The sequence below is a fragment of the Mya arenaria genome, chromosome 5 (assembly GCF_026914265.1).
Source record: "Mya arenaria isolate MELC-2E11 chromosome 5, ASM2691426v1".
NCBI lineage: Eukaryota > Metazoa > Mollusca > Bivalvia > Myida > Myidae > Mya > Mya arenaria.
Genome location: NC_069126.1, coordinates 53,193,483 through 53,218,480, shown reverse-complemented (window position 1 = coordinate 53,218,480; position 24,998 = coordinate 53,193,483). Strand labels below are relative to the sequence as shown.

The 24,998-nt window shown below is 33.4% G+C and overlaps 1 protein-coding gene across 1 annotated transcript in view; it reads left to right on the top strand.

Annotated features, from left to right (window-relative positions):
- The window catches only part of LOC128233699 (hemicentin-1-like), a 142,008-nt gene that overhangs the window by 98,617 nt on the left and 18,393 nt on the right, over positions 1-24,998 (top strand). Inside the window, exons 6-9 of the mRNA XM_052947503.1 lie at positions 19,142-19,414; positions 20,297-20,572; positions 22,589-22,861; positions 23,996-24,301. Coding sequence (XP_052803463.1) covers positions 19,142-19,414; positions 20,297-20,572; positions 22,589-22,861; positions 23,996-24,301 — 1,128 coding nt within the window. The remainder of the gene's footprint in view (positions 1-19,141; positions 19,415-20,296; positions 20,573-22,588; positions 22,862-23,995; positions 24,302-24,998) is intronic.

Genomic DNA, 24,998 nt, shown 5'->3' with positions numbered 1-24,998 from the left:
TTATTAAAGAGAATGGGAAATCCTTTGTATTTAATAACTGGATCGAATCTAATTTTATATATGTTGACGATATATTCAAAGATGGAAAGATCAATGAAGCATTTATATTAAATAGATTTAAATCAAAATCTAATTGGATATCTGAAATACACAGCTTAAAAAAGCTATTCCAACAATTTGGAAACAAACATTAAACACGCATCATTCAATAAGAGCAAACGTTAAAACAGACTGTACTATAGTATTACCGAACAATATTAAGTTCATGAATAGCACTAACAAATGCATAAAACAACTTTTAATTGGCAAGAAATCCACAAAACCATACACACACAAGTCATGGGAAACAGAATTTGATGGTACTCATATTGAATGGAATTCGGTTTATTTTGTGTTGAATAAAAAAAATATTTGATAATCGAATCAAAGAATTTAAGTTCAAATTGATTAATAGAATAAAAGCTACTAATAAAAACCTATACACCTGGAAAATAAGATCTAATCCAATGTGTTCCGTGTGTAATGAAATGGAAGATTTCGACCACTTTTTTATTCAATGTAGATATGTAGAACATTTCTTGAATGTTATAACTGGTATATTTAAGAGTTGTTATTTTGAACATTCATTAAAATCACTTCAATATATTGTTATAGGATACAAAGTATACAGTAAAAAATATAATGATATCAATATACTGCTAGCCTACATTGAATTTGCAATATATAAATCATATATGAAGAGTAATAGACGCAGTACAAATATAAGCATAATTAACATTCTTAAGGCGAGTTTAGAGACGCTTGTTTTATACTTGCACAAAAATAATGAAAATCATAATATGATATTTATTTTTTTCGAAAAGCTTAAACGTTTGTAGTAAAATGTGTTGTTGTTTTTATTGTGTTTTTTTAATTATCTTCCGTTGTTTGTTTTTTTTGCTTTTTTCTTTTCGATTGTTGCTACTATTTCGCTTTTGTAAGTAGACATCGTGAGAACTCCTATAATTTCAGTAGATATCATACTCATTAAGGACTTCTATGTTGATAAAGATTTCCTTCTAAAATGAGTTTTTGTTTTGTTGGTATTGGTTTCTTTTTTTTCTTTTCTTTTTTTTCTTTTTTGATTTTGCCTTATTTTGATACCTTTCAAATTTCCTTAATCAATCGATTTAAATAGCAATATATTATTAAATAATATGAACGACAGTATGTTTTATTTCAAGACACAAACACAAAAAGTTTTGATACTTACTAAATGTTTAAAGGTTAAATGTCTTAAATGTATTCCGATTTGATATCCATTTGAACCAATAAATGGACCATCGGAAATTGTTCCAAAAAGAAAAAAAAATTCTTTGGACCTTCTTAAAAAAATTAACAATTAAGCCACACAGTCCTGAATGAGAATGCACTTTAGAATTGCAGGGCTTATGGGCTTGTGATCATTTTGATCACTGACATGACATCATTGACATAATAAGGCGTAAAACATTCTTTGTTTCCACCCTTCCTGACCGTATATTTTATCCTTCCAATTTTGTTTTTGGTTTTTTGATCAGTATGTGTTTTTTAAGTAAAGACCTATTTTTGAGATGTTAATGGAAACTAAGAATACTTTTTTGTGGCCTATGCAACAATTTAATTAGAAGACAGTTTACACTGTATTGTCTGGGAATAGGATAATGGATCTGGAGCTGTATTCAATATTGATCTTATCCTTATCCTTAGACATGCCTCAATGATTCCATTCAGCCTATTGGTCAGCTAAATATACAGGCCAATCAAAACACTTAGATTCTAATCTTAAATCTAAGTTCAATCTAAGTTGGTTATTGAATACCGCCCTTGATATTGGTCCAAGGTATTATGGTAATTATAATTCCAGGAAGTTTATTCAAGACTCTTTGCAAGATGTGTCATGTTTGGTGTCATCAGTATGCTTGAATTATCATATTTAATATTTTAAGTTTTTTTCTCAGTTTTTAAGATCCACCTACATTGCATGTCCGTATTTATTTAAGCTCCGCCCCTTTCACTTGACCTGACATCGCCCCTTTTACTTAACTTAATCTACTTTAATCTGATTGGCTGAATGAATTTGCCTTTTAAATCTGCACTCTCACAGATTGAACGTTTTGAAAACTTCTTGGTTTTTTGTCTTGGAACGTGCCAATTTTTGCAAAAACTCATGAGAATCAGTTATATAAGAGTGCTGACAAAAAAATAGATCGCAGATTTTTACATTTAGGTTCAAAAATAGATGTTTTATGCATTTTTTTAAAACAGTTAGTAACGGTTTATGCCAAAAAACAACAATTTTCGGACGGAAATATGAAAATCTACGATCTGATTTTTTGTCAGCAATCTTATATCACTGATTTGCAGATATTTACGCATTTTTTTTTTTTTTTCCAAGACAAAAAATACAAAACTTGTAAAAATGATATATCTGTGAGAGTGCAGCTTGTAAGGCTTCCTTATTACTGACAGTATTATACAGGGAAAGCCTGGTAATTTGTGACAATCACTATCTTGTTTCTGAAAAGGCTTTGTTAATATCCTTAAGTGGTATAAAATGTTAAAAGCAAAATGTAGCATTTTACAGATTGATGTAATTGCTAATGGGCATGTTGACTTTCTCAAAATAATAACGTTAACAGAAGCTTTCTGCTTTGTGTAAGGTTTTATGAATTTAAATGTTTTGTGTTCAAGTCTCTTAAAATTAATAAATAAAAAGAACTGTCCTCCGATTCAGTAGTAGGTAGCATAAGATGTAATTTTGAAGAAACTATAATTTGTTACAAAGATGGTTTAACCAAAACCTAATGAGAATCCCACATTGATATGACATGTGTGTGCACTTAAATATCAATTAAGCATATTTGTTATCACACTCATCTGTTATATGGGGGGATTAAATTTCTGTTCACTGTTATACAGATTATGATACTCATTATCAAAATATTATCCTGATAAGTAAGTTGTTAAGTGAAAAACCTTTATTTTCTTATTTAAATTGAGACAATATTTCGGATGATATATTAAGTTTTTGAAATATTTAATACAAAAGTTATAAGTAGTCTTATTATAATTGTTGATCTTCCAAACAATTAAATTGGCATGCCTAGCATCATAAGCCATTCACAGGCTCTGATGGAATTTGTAAAAGACCATAAATAAATATTTACTTTCTTAGTGTTGACTGCGAATTGTTGCCATGCAAAAGATACTGTGCCCAATTTCTAATATTGAGTGAAACATTCTTAATATATGAAACTTATTTTCATTTGCAAAATAATTAAGATTACTTGAACTTGATTTTAAAAAAAATATGTTTTTTTTTTTTTATCCTGACTTTATATTTATTCTTAAAAACAGACTCTCAGACTCTTCCCTTTTAAATTCTAAAGTATTTAAAAGATAAAAAAAACTACATTTATACCGATAATCTATGGTGTACTGTTCCTATATATATCATTATCAAGTTTCGGGGTTAGTAGGTGACCCGATATGGGATATACGAGGCAAAGGAAACTATATGGGGTGAGAGGGAATATGGTTTCCTGCTCCCCATATATCCTACACCTATTAGCCCCGTAACGTATATATCATGTCAACAACCTGTTTACATGATTAAATGTTTCATTTATTCATCGGAATCGGAAAAAAGACACCACTTTGGTACAATATTATTTTAGAGACCCAATATGGCAAAAATATGGGGTCCTCGACAAATGGCGTTGTGTTTTTTATGTTGGAGGCGTGATAAATAATTTTGACTAAAATCCTTAATTGAAAAAAACTGGTCTGTTTTCATAATTATCTTAGTAAAGTCCAGAAAGGAACTTAATGTCCTATTTTTCATTAATTTGCTAAATATTTGAGAGATCGAAATTTAAGCCAGTTTTAAAATGAACGCTTAGTCCGTAAGATGAATCCTGTTGTTATTTGTTAACTAATTATGTGGGTAAAAGCTATACATAGCTTATGTTTTAAATGTTACATGATATCTGACAATAAACGAAATAATATTGCCATGGCTTGACTTGATCAATATAAGTTTTATAATATGATTTGCACCATTCACATTACTGTTCATATATATACATTTTGTATGTGAATCTTAGTTATGTGATAATAGATCTAAATCTAAATTTGTGATTCAATTTATTACTTCTATTTTTTAAGTCTAAACAAACGTATAACATAAATATATATATATTTATAATATATACTTCGAATCACACTATACACACAATACATATTAAAATGGATAATTGTACTCACAGTTTCTTAATTTAAGTTTATTCATCAATTTTTGCCACTCTGTCTCTGTATTATCAGCATCACACGTCAACTAAAAAAACAAAAGTATTATAACAAGAAAGGTTCAAGTAGTTATCAAATATTTGGGCTGTCATGAGAAATAATATAACAATTTACCATGACTCCTTGAAATATTTGCACAAACTAGCAAATCCGAACTCTTTAGAAGTGTTTTTTTTTGCATTCCCTGAATACCATTCTATAACCTCCTATAGAAAACAACAAAATCAATAAATTTAATAGTATTATTTTGGAAGTCTCAGAGAAGCCCTTAAAAACCCGATGAAGACAAACAACATGAACTTGCAACATGAGCAAAGTATGTCAAGTGAACAACATGCTTGACAAAAAATGAAAAAAACTCAAAAACCTCTGCCCGTTTGGCATCCAGATTTACAGGATTTGTCTTGTACCACTAGAGGTCGTGCCTCATCACCCATAAACTCCTCAACAATGATGAAAATATATATCATTTAGATGATTTATGTATCAGTACTATATAAAGTTGTACAAGTGCATATTACATCGCTATGTTCTTTGTAGACGAGTGAAAACAAATAGATCATTCATATGATGAAATTGCATAATAACAGTGAAATTTCACAATACAAATACTTATAAATTTATCAATTGAATCGACGTGAACGTATCGGTTCCCCAAAGCTGAATGCCTTTACATTAATATGCGCACGAAATACTCGTGCGTATTATAACTCGTGCTTATTAAACTCCACCTGACGGTTATTCCATTATAAACAAGGGAGAATAATTTCCTTCTTATTCTTTTTACTCAAACGTAGGAAATTATATATCCCTGAATACCATTCTATAACCTCCTATAGACAACGACAAAATCAATACTTTTCAATAGTACTATTTTGGAAGTCTCAGAGAAGCACTTGGGAAACCGATCAAATAAAAAGGACGGGAAAGCTGATATAAATCATCAATTATTCTTAATATGATGACCTTTTTTCAAATATACCCATTGTTGATTGGTAATGGCATTTTAAACTTCGGTTTACAAACTTCATGCCGAAAAAAAATATTAAAGAAATCTTTACACATATTTAGTTTTACTAGATTCACTTAAACTTCTGTCCTTAACTCCATTGTTGACAATGTACGTTTCACCAGCAGATCTTAATCAATGTTCACTATATTTCTAAATATCGTCAACATGAGTAGCAAGTGTCGGAATAAATGGAATAAATTCATCTCATATATTCGTTTAAGATATTAATGAACAGCATAATCATTTGGATACACATATCCTTCATTTCAGATCAATGAATCTGTTTTTCCACAGTAAAACTTTAAATAAGCTGGAATCATCAAAAGTCACTACACACTTGCCCTTTTAGCACTTCGTATTAATGAAAATAAATATATATATTGCAAAAGTAAAACATAAGCAGGCAAAATATATCTTCTCCCTAAACCGTAAATTAAATCCTACATTCTAACTGAAATAACTACTTCCATATTAAAGAATAACACTTGTGGCCATTCTGTAGTAGGTCCGGGGGAAAATCCACTTTGCCCGCCAAGTCTTAGATAACATAGACGTATACACAAAAATATTTCTACAAAACCATCATTTATAAGTTATTCATATTAATCAATTCGGTTAACACTCATGGCTTATGAATTATTACATTCGTATGAATCAATAAAACAAATTTTTTACATATAAACTAGTACTGATGATGACATCGTATACTTTCGCATATCATCTCTGGCGATTCCGCCATGAATCAGAAATGCCGCTTTTTATAGTTTTATAACAATATTTACATATACTAGTACTGGTGATTCCACCGTGTAGAATGTACAATATGATTCATCTCTGGCGATTCCGTCATGAATCAGAAATGACGTTTTTTATAACTTCATTTTGATATTTACATATAAACTAGTACTGCTGATTCCACCATGTACAGTGTACAATTTTATTCATCTCTGGCGATTCCGCCATGAATCAGCAATGCCGCTTTTTATTGCTTCACTTTAATATTTACATATAAACTAGTACTGGTGATTCCACCATGTACAGTGTACAATTTGATTCATCTCTGGCGTTTCCGCTATGAATCAATAATGTCGCTTTTTATAACTTCATAAAAATTTTACATATAAACTAGTACTGGTGATTCCACCGTGTGCAGTGTACCATTTTATTCATCTCTGGCGATTCCGCCTTGAATCATCAATGCCGATTTTTATAAGTTTATAACATTAGTTGCATATTTACTCGTTACTGGTGAAGCCAACGTATACTATGATAAGAATACAGCCTTGATTTATAGCAAACGATAACAGTCATTAAGTGCTAAGATTAACCATTAAGAATTTTAACTGTCGCGCGTGTTAAAAAGTACACCTTCTGCCACTCATTTATTACACACTCACTGCATCTTGGACAATGTGTAAACAAATGAGGTTGAAACTCAGTCTGTCCCTTCTTAATCATTAATAATTTACTTCATGTCATCTAAGTATTACTCTGGCGTTTCCGCCGTGAATCAGCGATGCCGCTCATATACTCTTCAGATTATTTTCCTTATTTTTGCATCAATAATGCAATCATTTTGTAGTACAGTAACATAAAGCTTTTAAATAACATAACTGTGTACAACAATCTTTAAATAACACATCTTTACTATATCATAAGAAAACTCATCAGTCTAGTAATTATAATGGCAGCCAAGCCAAATGTACTTGTTCAATTATAAAAACAATATCTGTATTTATAAGCAAATACAGAACAAATCACTGAATCTTACATAAAAAGTTTTATTTATCAGACAACGCGAAAACTTTTTCTTCTTCACAGGACATTGTGACAGGTAAACACTGAAAGTTTACCTGTCGCACCAAATTTTTACCTGTCGCAATGTTACAAACAGTATTCAGTTACATCAGCCTAAACCTTGATTTTAAGCCTCTTTTTTAAATAAGTTTTGTAATTCCCCATTCTAACAGGTTTAGATCTTTTTGGTTAGATTTGTCCTACAGTACTATAATAAATTACGAAAAAACCCAAACATCATGTAAAAAAAATCAATTTTCGGATCTTATGTCATATTTTTTTTTCTTCCCTTGCCTCCCAAAAAAAAACTCTGGTTCGTCTACCCATGGAACAGCTAGATTTTACTCTTTTAATTCATCTCTAAATTAAAGATACAGTACGGTTATAAAATGTAACGAATTGTGCTACAAGTCAAACTCAGGCACAACATTTGTGCAAAAACGAAAGTAGAGTTCTCGGAAAAAAGTCAGCTCGGTATATTAATCATCATATTTAAATTAACACGATTGCCGGGAACCACTTCGCCGAAAATAAATACCTACGGAATTTTGTAATTTCCGAACATTTCCGTAAAATAAAAGTATAACAGGATAGTACGAGCTGAAATCGGAACCTTACGCGTTTAATCGGCTTTTACGAAAACATGTCGAAATAAAGATACACGGATTAACACGCTGAATAATCATGATATAATAGTTAAAAATAACTCTGAACATTTATTTAGAAACTGAAAGTAAATTTTCCGAAAATTAAACGGTGCTGACTTTAATTTTTCACCGGACATTGTGACCGACCAAAAAAAAGTTTCGTCGGTCAACATGGATATATACCGGACATGTCCGACTGTCCGACGGACATTCGCATTGTCTGATTTATCTCTAAGTTTATTAGCAACTCAACTTATATGATATAATCAAATTAGTATTATTTTAATAAAAACTCATTTTTATTCCAAAATTTTGAATTTTACATCTCCTGAACCCAAAAATCCAGAATTATTTCCGCAAGGTGTGTAATACATTTTCACTGTTGACAAATCAAACCAACTAACCAACCACATTCACAGCCAATGAATGACAATATCATAAATATTCTTTAATAGTATGTCAACGAAACACTCACTTTCTAAGTAAAACTAGAAGCACTTAATATAAAAGTAGCTAAAATAAATTCCTCTTACACACATTTATTGATGCCTTTTTTAAACAAAAGAAAAAAATTCTGACTGATTACAGATTACGAATAAACTGAATGAACCCATAATTTCTACATTTTTCCACTGCATATTTTGAATTATCATGGAAATGCAAGTATTTGTCATTTCAAATACATACAATAAATATACTTCCAATACGAATTACCCCATGCAAGAGGATTAAAACCATGCTTTGTCCGGTACCTTCAGTAAACACGGACTTCTGCCTACTGCCCGGTACGACCTCAAATTTAACAATCAATGGAATCTATGTGAACGTTTGGGTTCCCCAAAGCTGAATGCCTTTACATTCATATGCACACGAAATACTCGTGCGTATTAAACGCCACCTGGCGGTTATTCCATTATGAACAAGGGAAGATAATTTACTTCTAATTCGTTTTACTCAAACGTAGGAAATTATATTTTTTTGAGAGATTTTGTATGAAGCATCAATTTTTGTTAATTTACCACATTAGGATTAAAATATATTGTTTTCACTGTACTTTTATATAGCTTGATTTATTTTTATAAAAGTCTTATATGTTGGTCATACTAATTGAAGGGCCTCAAATATGCTCGCATGACCTGTGACATTTTGACCTTTCAGCAGATTAGAATAATGAAATGATTTTTAAGAAATATAATTTACGAAACAGGATGAAACTTCAGAGGTGGTAAGGGTCTCTGTTTATCTATATCATGAAATTAAATTATTGTTTAAACTTTTGGTTCAGGTTACCCGACCATTACATATGGTATACTGGGGCTGACCCTACTGTTTGTATAGTCCATTGGTAAAAGAAAAGAGATTAAAAAAGAGAAAAAAAATGCAAAGTGTGTGGTTAAGGTAGCACACCTCTAACGAAAACCTCCACTTGAAACGCTTCAATTTCAATGTTTTATCCTGTATTGTTAAGCACAGGAATGACATCTTTTGTGGGTTCATGGGAGCAGTTCAAAGCAACCCAGAAGCATCTGTTTTTCTTTCCATTTCATGAGCTAACATTTTTCTACAGTATTTTCATTAAAAATAAAATAATTTTGTTTCTACACATAATAGAAATATGTGTTTGGGAATTTCAAACCCTTATTTCCTTAAACGAGAACGTAAAACATACTGTTTTTTTGCATTTTGCATAAAATTTTAATCGCTTTATATATTGCTATTTCAGTACAGTTGTATTATATTTGTTGATTTAACAGTAAATTTCTTTTAAATTTTTAAACCAGGAAATGATACACATTAAAAAATTATCAAGCTAATCTTAGTTTGAAATGATGCCCATTAGGAGTATGCTACCTTTAAAATATACATGTAGTTTAAAAAAAAAAACTTAAAAGCTTGCTATGAATATTACCTAACCGCAATTCTTCTATGCTGTTATTAAATAAGCCTAACAAAAAATAAAAATAAAACAGCTTTCCTCGCTGTTTTTGAAAAAAATATACAACCCTTACCAAACCAATTCTTTTTTTTCTTTTTGGCCTCACCATAGAAAAACTTGTGATTTATTAAATGTTCGGAATTTTTGGATTGTTTGGTTTAGACCATTAACCAGTAGGATTATGACAAAGACAGGAATCTTCGCATTTAAAAAACAACAACATAACGCCCAGTTCAAACATGAATAAACTATCATCGACTAACCATGATTCGCGGATCTAACGAGTTAATCAAAAATAATAAAGTTGAACGAAACAATGAAATAATTTAATTACTATTTTCAGACATGCCATTTATTCATCCATATTTCGACAAGTATTTAAGGGATGTGCCTTAAACAGAAATTAACATTCAATAATTTCTTTATTTTGACAATAAGACTATGGCTTATGTAAACACATATTTTAATTTTGCTTTCCCTTACTACAAGAATTTAGGTCACGTGACCGTCATTGATGCATTGTATACACAGCAGACGAAACGACCAGAGACTTTTTAAGGATGATTTGTGGAAAATATGGTTGGTTTCTATGGCAATTAATTTGGGATTAGTAAAACTACGTTGTTTGCAGTGTTAACATTTGTTTGTAGTGAATTTGTCAGTTTTTAAAGACATTTTTTTGCGAGTTTCAAAGCATCTACTCTAGGAATTAGTTCGTAGTAAAAATGACGTCATAGCCTTGCAGATACTCGCAAATCCCGTGATAACCCGGTAAAAACAAAGATGAAGATGGCCGCTAATCAAGGTTTGTCGCGATTTTAGGGACTATGACGATACATAAAAATGCGAATCATATGCATATGAAAGTGTGTATGCTAATTTTATTACTTTTTACAACTATATCAAATAAATAAACTTTAAGATAATTTTAGGGAGGACGCCCCCCCCCCCCCCACGAGCCGCTAGTAGGGATCAGAAGAGGTCTGTGTGAACGTACTTTACGAGTTGTCCTGACTGTCTATATATATCCAAAACGCAATACAAAAAATATATATGACTTACCAATGGGTGTTTGAGATATCAATTTGGCATAAATTTAGTACCATTCAACGTCCTGCAAAGCTCAATGAAACAAAACAATTCGTCTTGAACATTCGAAATTTTACAGCACATGGTATAAATTACTGTGACATGTTTGTGTTCAAAAACTCAGAAATAAACACAATGAATGCACAATTCAGGGGCGGTTCCAGGATTGACATTAGAGGGAGTGTCATGTAGGGGCGTAAAATTTGACTTTAACTTTGGCTCTATACAATTTATAGTCCAAAATGGTCCTTTGGCTGTTTTATTACTCTTAATTCCCTATGTTGAAATGAAAAAAAGTTAACTTGGACGAGAGTGAGTGTGGGTGGGGGAATGTGTGTGTTTGTCCCCCCTCCGTCTGGCCCGCTTGTGCAATTGCGAAAATAATTTTGATGTGTGAGGGATATACGTAAGCCAGGATGTTAACCATTGCTTCACTATTTATGCATGCAGATGTATGTGATGGCGTTTTGCGTGCATGTACTACCTCAAAATAGCTCAACCAGGTATGAGTTTATTGTTTAAGTTTTAGTGACTTGTAAAATGTGTTTTTTACAGAGTTTTTTTTATACGAAATAAAATGTATCAAAACATCAGCAGTGTTACAACTAAGATACTGACAACTAGAACCCTTCAACAAATGTTGATATATGCTAAAATATTGTCTTTGAAGTCAACGATTTCCAAAACCCTTGAATGAGTTCATTGTGTAGGTAAATCCAATAGATTGATAACATATTCTATTCCAAAACCGTTTAGCAAAACAGCAAAATGCTGAATCGTGATCTGTTAATTGACATTATCACGTGTTGCTTTCAAGGTATAAATGACAAAATATCTAATAAATTATGTACGAGTCCCTTTTGCTGAGTGGTAATGCTATCTTTTTTTTTCTTAACGTAACAAGCGAAGGTTCGCCCCCGATTAAAACCCTACTTTATTTTCATGCTTTCAATGTATTTTGTTCTGCAAATTTCGGTATCAGAGAGTTAACTAATTATTTCAGACACATTAGCTAGCTAACAAGAACAAATTATTTTACTGAAAATTTGTAAACTCCATTTTCACATGTACAAGATGATTCACATACAAGTATACATCATGTGTGTGTTTTTGCTTCTCTTCTATCTTGTAGGATGACTGGCTTAGATACTACAATATATAAAAGTGACACTATGGCATTACCAATATCGTTTATATTGTGATGCAAAATTCACTATCCCAATATACAGTTCGGTATTTTTCTAAAACATATCATAATCCAACTTCGATTATATTTGTGTGGGGTTGGCATTTCATGGGCACATGATGAATGTTGTCATTCGAAAATGCCTTCCAAGGTTTTTAACGGTGTTTAGCTTGGACCGTCTCAAAATCAAATAATAGAGGTTGAAAAGTCTTTGATTTAGGTGTTGAAAGGTCTACATTATATCTATTAAAATAATTCAACTAGGGGTTGAAAGTTCTTTGATATAGGGTTTGAAAAGTTCAAACAGGTAGGGGTTGAAAAGTCTTTGAAATAGGGGTTGAAAGGTCTAAGGGTTTAAAAAGTCTTCGTCTTTAGAAGGGGTTGATTAATCTTGGGGTTGAAAGGTCCTGCTCCCCTGCAGAACAGTATCTAATAATCTGAAATATTCCAGAGGGATATTGATAGCATAAGTACTTGGGCTGATAAATGGTTAGTTACCTTTAGCCCTGCAAAATCTATGTCAATTTTGTTTTCCCAAAAACGACAACCTCGTTTTTATCCCGAGTTAACTATGTATGGTCAACAAATTTCAGAAACTAACTCGCATAAACATCTTGGTTTGGTCCTTTCCAGTGACTGCATATGGCACGAGCACTTTGAGTACATTAAAAGTAAAGCCCTCAAACGCATTTGCATCATGCGAAAGCTAAAATTCCGTTTGTACAGAAAATGTCTAGAAATTATCTATTTTTCATACATTCGCCCAATTCTTGAATATGCTGATACAGTGTTGGATAATTGTACAGACTACGAAAAAAATGAACTTCAAAAGATAAAAAATGAGGCCGGTAAAATCGTCTGTGGGGCTACAAAGCTTGTATATATTTCTGTTCTTCATAAGGAACTGAGCTGGCCAACTCTTTCATAAAGACGACTCAATCACAAACTATGTCTCTTCTATAAAATGGACAACGGCCTTGTACCTGGGTATTTATCATCCCTTACACCCCAAGCTGTTGGTTCTCAGATTTTTCAACTACGCAATGCATCTAATACAAGAATACAAATACAAATACAAAGGATTTATATAGCGCAAAAATGTATAAAATATTCGGTTGCGCTGTACAATATCAGAACAAAACATCGCATACATACATACACAAAATTAGCAATAATATTAAAGAAATATTGTATGCGATATGATTTTAAAAGCACTTCGTATAGTCACTCTTGAGTTTAGTATATTTGATATAGTCATTTACACAACATTCTAATTGTTAAACCGCCCAAACAAGTATGTCTTTAGTTTTGACTTTAACTGCTTTTCATTAGCAATGTCCTTCAAATAATTTGGTAATGAGTTCCACCACTGAGGTCCAACAACTGCTAGAGATCTATCAGCAAGTTTAGTTTTTGTAGTTGGAATGTCAAAGAGATGACTTGACGAGGATGATCTCAGTCTCTGTCGGTATTGGTTTTTAGATGAAATAAACATCTCACAAAGGAACGAAGGTGCTATGCCATTAAAAACACGAAACACAGTCACAATCACTTTAAACATAATTCTGGCACGAATCGGAAGCCAGTGTAGAGATCTAAGAATCTCCACACTAGGTTGTTCGTATGTGGCACCAGTAACAATGCGTGCAGCATGATTCTGTACACGTTGTAATTTGTCCAGTTGGTAACTTGGAATACCAGTAAATAGACCATTGCAAAAGTCCAGATGTGAATGTATCAGACCATGAACGAGTATTTCTGCGGATTTCTGAGTAAGATGTTTTCTGATTGTCTTCAGATTTCTTAATTGCATATTTGCTATTTGACACTTTCTGGATATATGCTTATCAAAACTCAGAGTACTGGTCATCTGTACCCCCAAATCTCGAACAGTATCGACACAGTTGACTTCGATCCCACCAACGTTAACACTGGTTATGTTCAACTTGGACAGTTGTTGCTGTGTCCCATAGACAATTATTTCTGTTTTACTGATATTCATCTTTAGTTTGAACTCAGTCATCACAATGTCATTAAGGCAATCGTTGAGTTGTTGAAGAACGATTGTCTCACTTTCAGTATTATCAGCGCTAAATTTGAAGGCAACTTTATGGTCATCCGCGTATCCATATAGATCTGCTGGATACTTCTGCACTACTTTGTTAAGGGCAGCTATATATAGAGTAAATAGTACTGGGCCAGCACAAGAACCCTGAGGGACACCGAATCTCAATGGTTCGGTATCAGATGCCGACTGCTCAATGACAACTTTCATTGTTCTGTTGGTTAAATATTACTCAATCCATTTCAATGGGATGCCTTGGATGAAAAAGTAATCATGTAAAATTTTAAGCAGTGTTGGTACATCGATGGTGTCAAACGCGGCACTGAGGTCAATCATAACTACAATGGATACGCGGCGTTTATCAGCTGTATCTGAAAGGTCACTGTACATTTTCATCATAGCAGTTTCAACACTGTGAAATTTACGATATGCACTTTGGTAAGATGGTAGCAAGTTGTTGGATTCAATATGACAAGAAATCTGTTTCATTGCCGCTTTTTCAAGAATTTTGACAGAAAAGTAAGATTGGACACCGGCCAATAGTTTTTCAGTTCTAGAGGTAGGCCTTTCTTTTTCAAAACAGGCTTGTTAACGGCACTCTTCCATTCCTCTGGAAACACGCCAGATGATAATGACTGATTGACAATTTCAGTTATTACTGGTGATAATTTTGACAAGTGTTCTTTAAGCTTTGGTGTAGGCAAAATATCCAGTTCACATGCTGTTGATTTTGAATCTTTCACAATTTTAGTTATGTCATTCTCGCTTAATGGCTGGAATTCTGTTAAAACATGGTCACACATTTGTCCACGTAGCTTGTAATGACTTTTGAGTGTCCATATTGTCCAGTTCGTTGCGAAGTTTTGTAATTTTGTCATTGAAATACCGTAAGAAGTCATTTGCCAGGTTTACTTCGCTTGTGTGAGGTGGAAGTGGATTATCCCTTGACCGTCCCAGTAAGTCGGAAGTGACATTATACAGTCTCTTCACATTTCCCTCTGCCTCACCGATTATGTTTTGATAGAACTCATTCTTTGCCGATGCTAATGCAGCAGTATACGAGTTTCGTACATTCGTATACACCTTTTTAGTAATGTCAGACCTGTCCTTAAAGAAAATGTTCTCTATTGCCCGTTTAAACTGCTTAAGATGTTTGAAATAGCCAGAGTACCATGGATCAACATGTAATCACTCTTTCTTTGAAAGGGGCATGTTTGTCCATTATGCCAGCTGTAGACTTATAAAATTCAGAAACAAGATCATCGACCGTGGAGGATTTGTCTGTCAAATCATTCAGTTCTCCCAAATCCTCTTCTAACAGTTCATTAGATACACGCTTCCAGTTACGTGATTTTATGCTTCTTGTTACCAGTGGGGGACGAGATTGCTCTATGTTACAGGTCACAAAACAATGATCAGAAATGTAATAGTCTGTGAGTAGGTTGCTGATACTGGCAAGTTTATCTTCCTTTTTCGTGACTACTAAGTCAGTGATATGCCCACCGATATGCGTAGGTGTGTTAACATGCTGAATCAGTCCAAATGTGTTCAAACATTGAAAAAAAAATTGGTGTAACAGTTCGATGCAATGTCTATGTGAATATTGAAGTCGCCAAGGATTACCATGGACCCCGATTGCGCCGTGGCATGTTCTAGATACTCAGTAAATTCTATCATAAATGTAGCCTGAGTTACCGGGTGTTTCTCGGAATATGGTGGTCTATATATACCAACCTCGAAAAGAATGAAAGTGTGGATTGATATTTTCCATTCAACACACTCAAATGACTGAAAAACTTTGCTAGAATGTTTAGACACTTTAACATTATCTCTGTACAAGATGCCTACTCCCCCACCACTGCGATCGGGTCTGGGACTGTCATCAAAACAGTAGCCATCCTGAGAAAGTTCACCTCTAACAACATCATCACCATCAGGCCGAAGCCAAGTTTCAGTTAGCACACAAAAGTCAATATTTTCCTCAAAGATGTTCTGGAGAAGTTCAGCAGATTTATTTCTTATTGACCTTGTATTTACGGTAGCAATTTTCAATTTCCTTTGTCTATGTGAATTTTTGATAAATGTAGGGTCTAACTTAATTTGCACTAAGTTTGCCAAATGAATGCCAGCATTACACTTTGTCCTTGGCCGACCAGCTCGTTTACCTCTATATTTCAACAGATTATACTCTTTCAAAACTGATAATGTTTCTTCATTTGGTAGTATGGTCCCTCTAGGTGCAGATCTCAAATCCAATAATTGTTCTCTATTATACTGTAACAATAGGTTAGTCATTACCATGTGTGAGATGTTGTTCACAAACACTATGGATATTATGAAAGTATAAATCCAATATCTCCAATATTTATGTATTTTCAATTGTTTCAAATCAATATATCTCAATATTCCAATAATAATTCCACAAAACAAACTCAGCAACATGTTGGTCACAAGTTCATAGATATCTCTACCAAAATTCTAAACTCTAGAGTCACTCCTTTATGCAAAATTATCCAAAAGTTGAAGAGCACAAAAATTGCAGCCTACACCTGGCGCACACTATGTCAGAAATGGACAAGTTACGGTTATATCACATACTAGTTCTTACTTTTCCTCTTTCCTTCCTTCTTCTGTACGTGCATGGAATGAACTTTCTCGGGATGTGCAGGACAGCCCTTTTATTGCTTCTTTCAAGAGATCTATTTTACAATCAATCTTCAGTCTGCCCTCCTTACTATTACAACGGTAGCCGTCGCTTGCAGGTACTCCACGCTCGACTGCGTACTACTTGTAGTGCCCTTAGCTATCACCTGTTTTGCAAAAATATAATAATTTATGCTCGATGCGAATGTGGGGAAGTTGAAAGTAGCACTCATTTCTTCCTGCATTGTCTCTTGTATACGGATATTCGACAAACTTTAATTCGTGATATGTCTAGAATCACACGTGTTGACATTGATATAATTCTCAATGATGATCCCACCCTTAACAACGAGACCAACTAAAAAATCTTTAGTGTTGTTCATAACTTCTTACAAGACTAGAAACGCCTCTGATTATACTATATTCCCAGACTTGGCCCTTTCCATTAAACGGTATAGGTACCCAACTATCATCAAACTTACATATATTCTCACTCTGTCTACTTTTGTTTGCATCCATGCTCTCTTTTCTTCTTTTTGTTACCGAAATCATCATTTTTATACATAAATTCAAACGCATTCTTCCGTTCTCTTAAGATAATATTCTGCATGTTTTCATTAACAACATATACATGTAATTGAAATTGTCTAACCTTCTCATTATTCTGCATAACGTGTAACTTACTTATATATATATATATATATATTTTATTCCACATGTCTATGTATCTATATCTATATATATCTATATCTATATCTATATCTATATATATATATATATATATATATATATATATATATATATATATATATATATATATATGATAGATAGATATAGATATAGATAGATATAGATACATAGACATGTGGAATAAAATATGTTTAAATCAACACTGTCTATGAAATAACCTATTATCTCAGGTATAACATTGCATATGGTCCACCATAAATTAATTATATCTTCATTAAAAATAAAGACAATGGTACATTTTTGTACAAAGGAATCGACAACCGAAATAACGTTTGCAAAAGTAAAACTGTCATAACTTTTGTCCCAAAATGAACAAATTCTTAGTCGCTTGTAACCACGTCTTAATCGATTCAAGAAAAAGGACGTCTGAGGAATAGAAATTAGTTTAAATATATTTAAAAAATGGAATTTGTGTCACTGGTTGAGTAATAAAACTTCAGGCAATTTCTGATATTATTTTTTGTGTTATAATTCATTAATATTCTTAAATCTTATCGCTAAGACATTGGCACAGAAGTGATAGCATGGAATTGGATACAATGTCAGGACACAGGTTAACAATAAAAAAACAACAATATATTTCTAAATAAATCAATAGAAATTCTTTTAAGAGATTTAGGTAAGTGATTTTTTCCCATTAACATTGATTGCCAGAAGCTCCAATTGGAATAGGTCCATTACCAATGTTTTCCATTGGAAGATTCTAATTGGACAATTTTCCAATTGGAGTTTTCCAAATTCCTGTTTTTTCCCATATTTAATCATGGGAAAATTTACTTGGAAAAATTGGTCGACGGGATTTTTTTTCGCAAAAAATGATAAATTGTGCTGTAAACGCACTTTTTCGAGTTAACATTATAACCATTGATGATAATGATTGTTATTTATCACTTATTATATTTTGAAAAATGTGGGAGAATTTTCCAACAAAATCTGTTGGGCTGATTTTCCAATTGGAAAAAGAACTTCCAAAGGGAAAAGCATTTTTTTTCAATGGGAATCCCATTGGAAACCTTGACTTTAAATGCAAATAAAAAATTTCTAAATCAAATATCAGGAAACAAAAAATATATCTTATTAGTATCACTGAACCCATTTCAAAAATACAAAAATAAAAACACAGCATTGGGTGAAAAACAAAGAAAATACAATTCAAGATTTGCAAACTTAATCCGGATGCTGTTTATGGTGTTTTCCCATTGCACCTTTGTTTTCAGCTTGGTGATTTTAAGGACGTATTTTCCTTTTTGATAGAACTAATTACCTACTTTTTTCTCTGGTACGCGTATGTCATGCAAATGTTACCGAATTGGTATGCATATATATGCAGTCGAAATAGCGAGATGGAGGGCGACGGTATGGGATAGATAACCTGCTCCGCTTTCTGTAACCCTAATATGCGTACACCTTGTATAAACTATTTTCAATATTAATGCAGATGGTCATTCCTCTACAGCAATTTTGAAACGTAACCAGGATAGCAATAACATTCCGGAAATGTATATATATGTACACTTTTAAAATCGAGTGTACATGCCATTGCAGACGACCCTGAAACGATTTCCCTATCTTCTTCAACACAATACAACGACAAGGGATCTTTATGATTCAGTTCCTGGTTCACAGTGTGTAACCCGGAATTTTTACACCTTTACACTTTTATTAACATTTGCAAATATAATTGCAGATGGTCCTGATAAAATGTTATTATCTCCTCCTACAACCTTGTATATGAAGACAAAGGGTGAAACCCTAGGAGACATTACCTGTACAGCAAGTTGTCACCCGGAATGTGCGTACACTTGGTCGAAAGTCGGCACTACAGGAACTGTACGGAACAATGCAATCTTAAATCTTGTCCACCTACGAAGTGAAGAGGCAGGATCATACATATGTACCGCTACAAACCCAAGCACATCCGCAACACAGAATGGGCCGATGGTGGAGGTGAAGGTCATATGTAAGTGAGAATTAAACTATTCGTGGATGATATTTTTGCGACTTTGATTGAAAACTACGACTCTTTTGCAACCACATTAAAATTTATTTTAAAAATTGATGAATTAGACATAGGAAACACAGTTTATTTCACCAGATTACTTCTTTTATTAATGTCCTCTTTAAACCGAGCCTGCATGTTCGTGGAAACGAACACAAATCAGCAGGAGAACTCTTTCGGAATTGCTTCTTTAGGAAATAGAATGCTTTCCTAAGTAAGTATGATATGCTCCATATGTTACTTTCGTTTTAACACCAGTGTTTCATACGCTGCACTCAACACGCATTACTATGCTGATACAGGATCGGAAAACGAAAGTAGCTTGGTATGGATTGTTCAGTACAGCGTGCTGTACTTTCTCTTCCGTATACAGCAAACAAAATCTTCCAAACGAATAGCGGATATATTGATCACGTTTAATACATACACATATTTCAATATTTAACAAGTACTGAAAAAGGAATTCCTTACAATCGCAATGACCCAACACTATGTCAATATATTTTGATATTATATAAGAATGTTGATATGTTTGGTTGCATCACTTCGAGTTGCTTGCGTTTTGACATTATCAAATTAGAACTACCGTATTCCTGGTACAATGTTTTGTTTTCAGTCGCCATTCCAAACGAATAGAGGATATATTGATCACGTTTAATACATGCACATATTCCAATATTTAACAAGTACTGAAAAAGGAATTCCTTACAATCGCAATGACCCCACACTATGTCAATATATTGTGATATTATATAAGAGTGTTGATATATTTGGTTGTTTCACTCCTAGTTGACATTATCAAATAAGATCTACCGTATTCCTGGTACAATGTTTTGTTTCCAGTCGGCCCGAATACGGCGTCAATAAGCCCATCTGTGGTGAGTTACACAGTAAACGAGAATCAGCCCATCATCACGATAGTTTGTAGTGCCAGCTGCTATCCAAGCTGCACATATAACTGGAGAAAGACGACACCCACCCCTTCCTCCGCGTCAAACAATCACAACCTTGCACTTGGTGAGGTGACGAGGAATGAGGCAGGAACCTACCAGTGTGAGGCAACGAATCCTACATCTAATGATAGGGCAGTCAGCGTAGTGGTGAACATAAACGTCAGGTGTAAGTATTTGCATCTGATGTGTAAGTAAAATTGGCCAAATGACTGGAGGATGTAGTATCTATTTTGAAACGAATCACCTGGTAAACTATCAAGTGAGTTTTTAACATAAACTTCAAATTAAAATTCAACATGCTTTCTTATCACACGTTCGGTATTAAAAATTGCTCCTTGTTCTTAATTAAGCCTGAGAAGGGCTAGTAATCAGGTAATACTTTTCCAGGAAACATGTTTCCGGTTGAGATTAGGTCAAGACGTATTCATGACGATTATTGCAAACCAAACTTCATTAACAGTCAAAGGAATTTATTGTTGGTGTAGTGTGTATTATAAATAAACACTGTGCCATTTAATATTAAGGCTGCTGAAGAAATACTCAATCCCTAAACGAGTGTTTACTGTTACATTAATTCACATATTACTGAATATAATTTATCAAACTACTATACCAGCACATAACGTTTTTTTCTCCAAAGTCAATATTTAAGAAAATAATTATAGATTGGGTTAATACACCTTTTTATGCTCGTTGCCATCTGTAAAGGCCCGTAAAATGGTCTACAGCACGAGTGCATTGCATCATACTGGATCACTTGGATTATTTACGCATAATAACTATCGGGTAATCGATTTATCACCGATATGTTTCTACTCTAACATAAATATGTTTTGGCATCTAATTAGAACCGAATAACATTGCGCAAAAGCCACTTGGTCTGGATTGATAACTTCCATCTTTTAATACTCAGCATCAGAGAAAAGAAATGATGAACATTTTGTTGTTTATTGTAAACGACGTAATGGAAGCATCTCAGATTAGTCTTTTGTTCTGAATCAAATTGACAGAAATATCATCAGTCGGGAGGTGTTTGAATGAAATTACAAACTCTGATCGCTCAGCGTCCATTTTTATGATGACCGCCCTGAAAGTGTGAATGTTAAACAAAAAAGACGATCGTTAACGGGACGTGAATTGACTGAATAATGCACGTTTTCTACCGATGTCGCTCGGTTTTTGCTCTTTAACACACACCTATCCCAGCAAACAATTGACGTTAGTTAGACTTTGTATATTGGTTAAAAATGTTTTTAGACATCAGACTCCGACGTTGAATCAACAAACGGAGTTACGACGTTGGAACAACGTCGTGATAACGACCAAAATCAAATGTTTAATCGTGTTTACCATACTGAACATTCATTATGTAACATTCAACTCGGATTATGTACAAGTTTTTTTTTTCAAAAAATGAACAAGACTTATATCTATATCAAAATAGAGATGGTATTGAAGAGAACAATAAACATTGTCTTCTCACACAAAATAGTACGAATCGGCGCGATGCCGAATGATGACGAATCGGGTTGAATTAAATGTGCAGTTTTATTATTTAACAGTAATTGGATATTTCTCTATCGTCAATATTCGTACACCCAGGTGATCAATAATGCGGATCGAAATGGGTTCAAAATTGCGCGTGTCAAAAGGAAACGTGCATTTTCTTCTGAATTATCGAAACAACACGGTGAGAAGCTATCGAATAAACTATTTCTGCAAAGTTTTGTTCATCTGTATCAATTTAAACAATATGTTTCAAAAGAAAGAAAAACGTCTGTACAAATGCGAGACCATGCGGAAATTCCATTACAGAAACCATAGCCGCAAACAAAGGAAGCAACTTGAATAAATAAAATGATCGAATTAATTTGCATCAGTATAACGATTATTCGAGCAACTACTTGTCACATAATATGTATAACATGTATTAACTTGATAAAATACAACTAAAAACAAACTATAACCAAATCACAACGTCGGCGGTTCAATGTCTAATTGCGACATCGGACACTGACATCGTGATGTCGACGCTGATACAAAGTTGTATTTAAGTCGCCGACGTTGCGACCTAAATTCAACCTTTATCCGAGGTTGATCCAACGTCATATGTTTTCTTGGCACAACGGACCGAAAACACACATTTTATACAGTAATAACAAATACGAACTGTATTCATCAGATGGACCCGACACCGCTATATTGAGCGTATCCTCTAAGTACACAGCTTCGGAAGGCGACACTCTCCTGAACGTAACCTGCTCTTCTGACTGCTGGCCGGGCTGTTCCCACACCTGGAGAAATGTGACAAACAACGCTTTAATGTCCTGGAATGAAAGTCTGAGGTTTGTTTACGTCGATCGCTTCATGTCAGGCGAATACAGATGTGATGTTGCCAATATAAACACGACCTTAACTAAAACAGCTAGAAGTGGATTTCAGCTTCTTGTACAATGTAAGGTCCATTACTGAATCTGTTTTCTCGTTACGTTTTTAATACATTGCAAATGTGTACATAACACAAATTAAAAGAGCTCTCCTGTAATGACCAAACGACGATGTAGTTGATATAACAAAATTTCGGTTTACCCGCTACGTTGAAAAAAAGATATATACGTAAGCATCACTATGTCAAACTGTGTTCCTTGTTATATCGTTAGGCTTGAAAATATTCAAAATAACACCAATAAACACAACATTAAGAAGATCCTTGATCAACGATAAACGTCTCATCCAAATATCAAGCCGACAGTATTTTTTCTCCATTAATGTTTTTGTATCAAGGGTCGGCTGCGATGCAAAAGTCGATTGAGGGACCAAATTTTTAATGTTTTAAATATTCAACTTCTGTTTAGTTGTGAGGGTCAATATTTTACAATCATGTCTCATAAATCCGATGCAACATGAAAAGCTGTAATTAGGAGTTGAGCATTTCTTAAGAAAGAATATTTTATCAGATTTCCAATCAAAAAACGTTTTTCTCGGAAATGATTTAATACAAAAAAAATTGTTAGTCAAATTTATCGGAACTGCCCAATCAACAATGTCTTATGGCTTTGTGTTGATAAAAGCTATTCAAAAAAAGATATATGTATTTTTCTAACCCGGAAACGAATTTCATCCACGAAATTACATTATTTTCCTGAATAATTTTATTATTTGACAATATATCATCAAGATCTCTCAAGGCATTGTTGAATAGTCGGGAGCATTTTAACATAAAAACGAAGTACTAATGTCGACAGACCTTTCCGTATTAATGTGAATGCTTTTTGATACAAAATATGTTAAAATATTTTTTTGTAAAATTTGTTTAACTCCTAACTAACCAAAAACATGTCACCAAGAATAAATGTTTCACTCCCAAAAATGATCGTTCTTCAAAGCTAAAAACACATGCACTTTTAAGCGTTTTAGTTTTTGACCTTCCCCACCCACTTTTGCATCGCTGCAGGCCATTAATTTTGAGATAAATTGCGTTAGATATGTATGTAACGTATCTATGGACAAGAACATACATATTTGATAAAGATACAATCTATACTTAAGTAAGTACAATGGTAATTACATGTTTTTAAAATGTTAATAGATGCGCCTGAAGTGTCGATCGTTCAATCGGCGTCATCTTTAACGGAAGGTTCACCGCTGATCCTCACTTGCGCAGCCAATGGTTATCCACCCTTGTATACATTTACTGGCTTTAAACAGACGTTCGGAAAAACAGTGATTCCAAACAACAACACAGAAAAATCAGGCGTCCGGGATAATACTCTTGTTACGATCGCTTCTCTGTCATTGGAAGATAAGGGTCTCTATATATGCACGGTGCATAATAATGTCAAAGACATCGATGGGATTTTGATTCAGTCTGCTGCGAAACGGATAGATGTCAAAGGTTTGATGTATTTTAACTGTTATCCCTTCATCGTACAAATAGTCGTTGAATAACAGCCCATTGTACACATCTTGTTGTATTTAACAATGTTGATATAGCATCGGTTATTTTTAGTAACGAACTCGGCCAAAACTAACCAAGTACATTATAGTACATCGTAACAAAGGAATCGCTGAAGTAACACCTTATTTTTAAGTGAACATATCTAAGATAATTAAATCCATCAATAAGTATTTTCGATCTTCAGGAAGACACTAAAACTTGTTTCGAGGGTTCTTCACGTCGTTGTACTTCCAACGTCTAAACGTCCATAAATATTTTACTTTAAAATGAATCAAATAACCAATTAAACATGTCACAGAGATCATTTAATTCAATGACATAACATTCAACTTGGTGCTGACACGCAGTTAATTCAACTACGTTGTTTGATGTGAGTATTTGCATGATAGCATTCAGTTAGCAATCAGATAACAAACCGGCAAACATTATAATATAAAATAAAACACTCACATCTTTTGACGATTTTGACATTTATTAAGTGGAATTGTACGGAACTTTTTTTCAACATGCTACAATACACGATCTTGCACGTTGCAAAAAAAACAAAGCGCTGAAAGTAGTTGATGAAGGAGTGTTGTTATTTTCTGGAAATTTAAGAAAAAAATGCCAAGGCTCGTGTTTTTATATTTTCTTA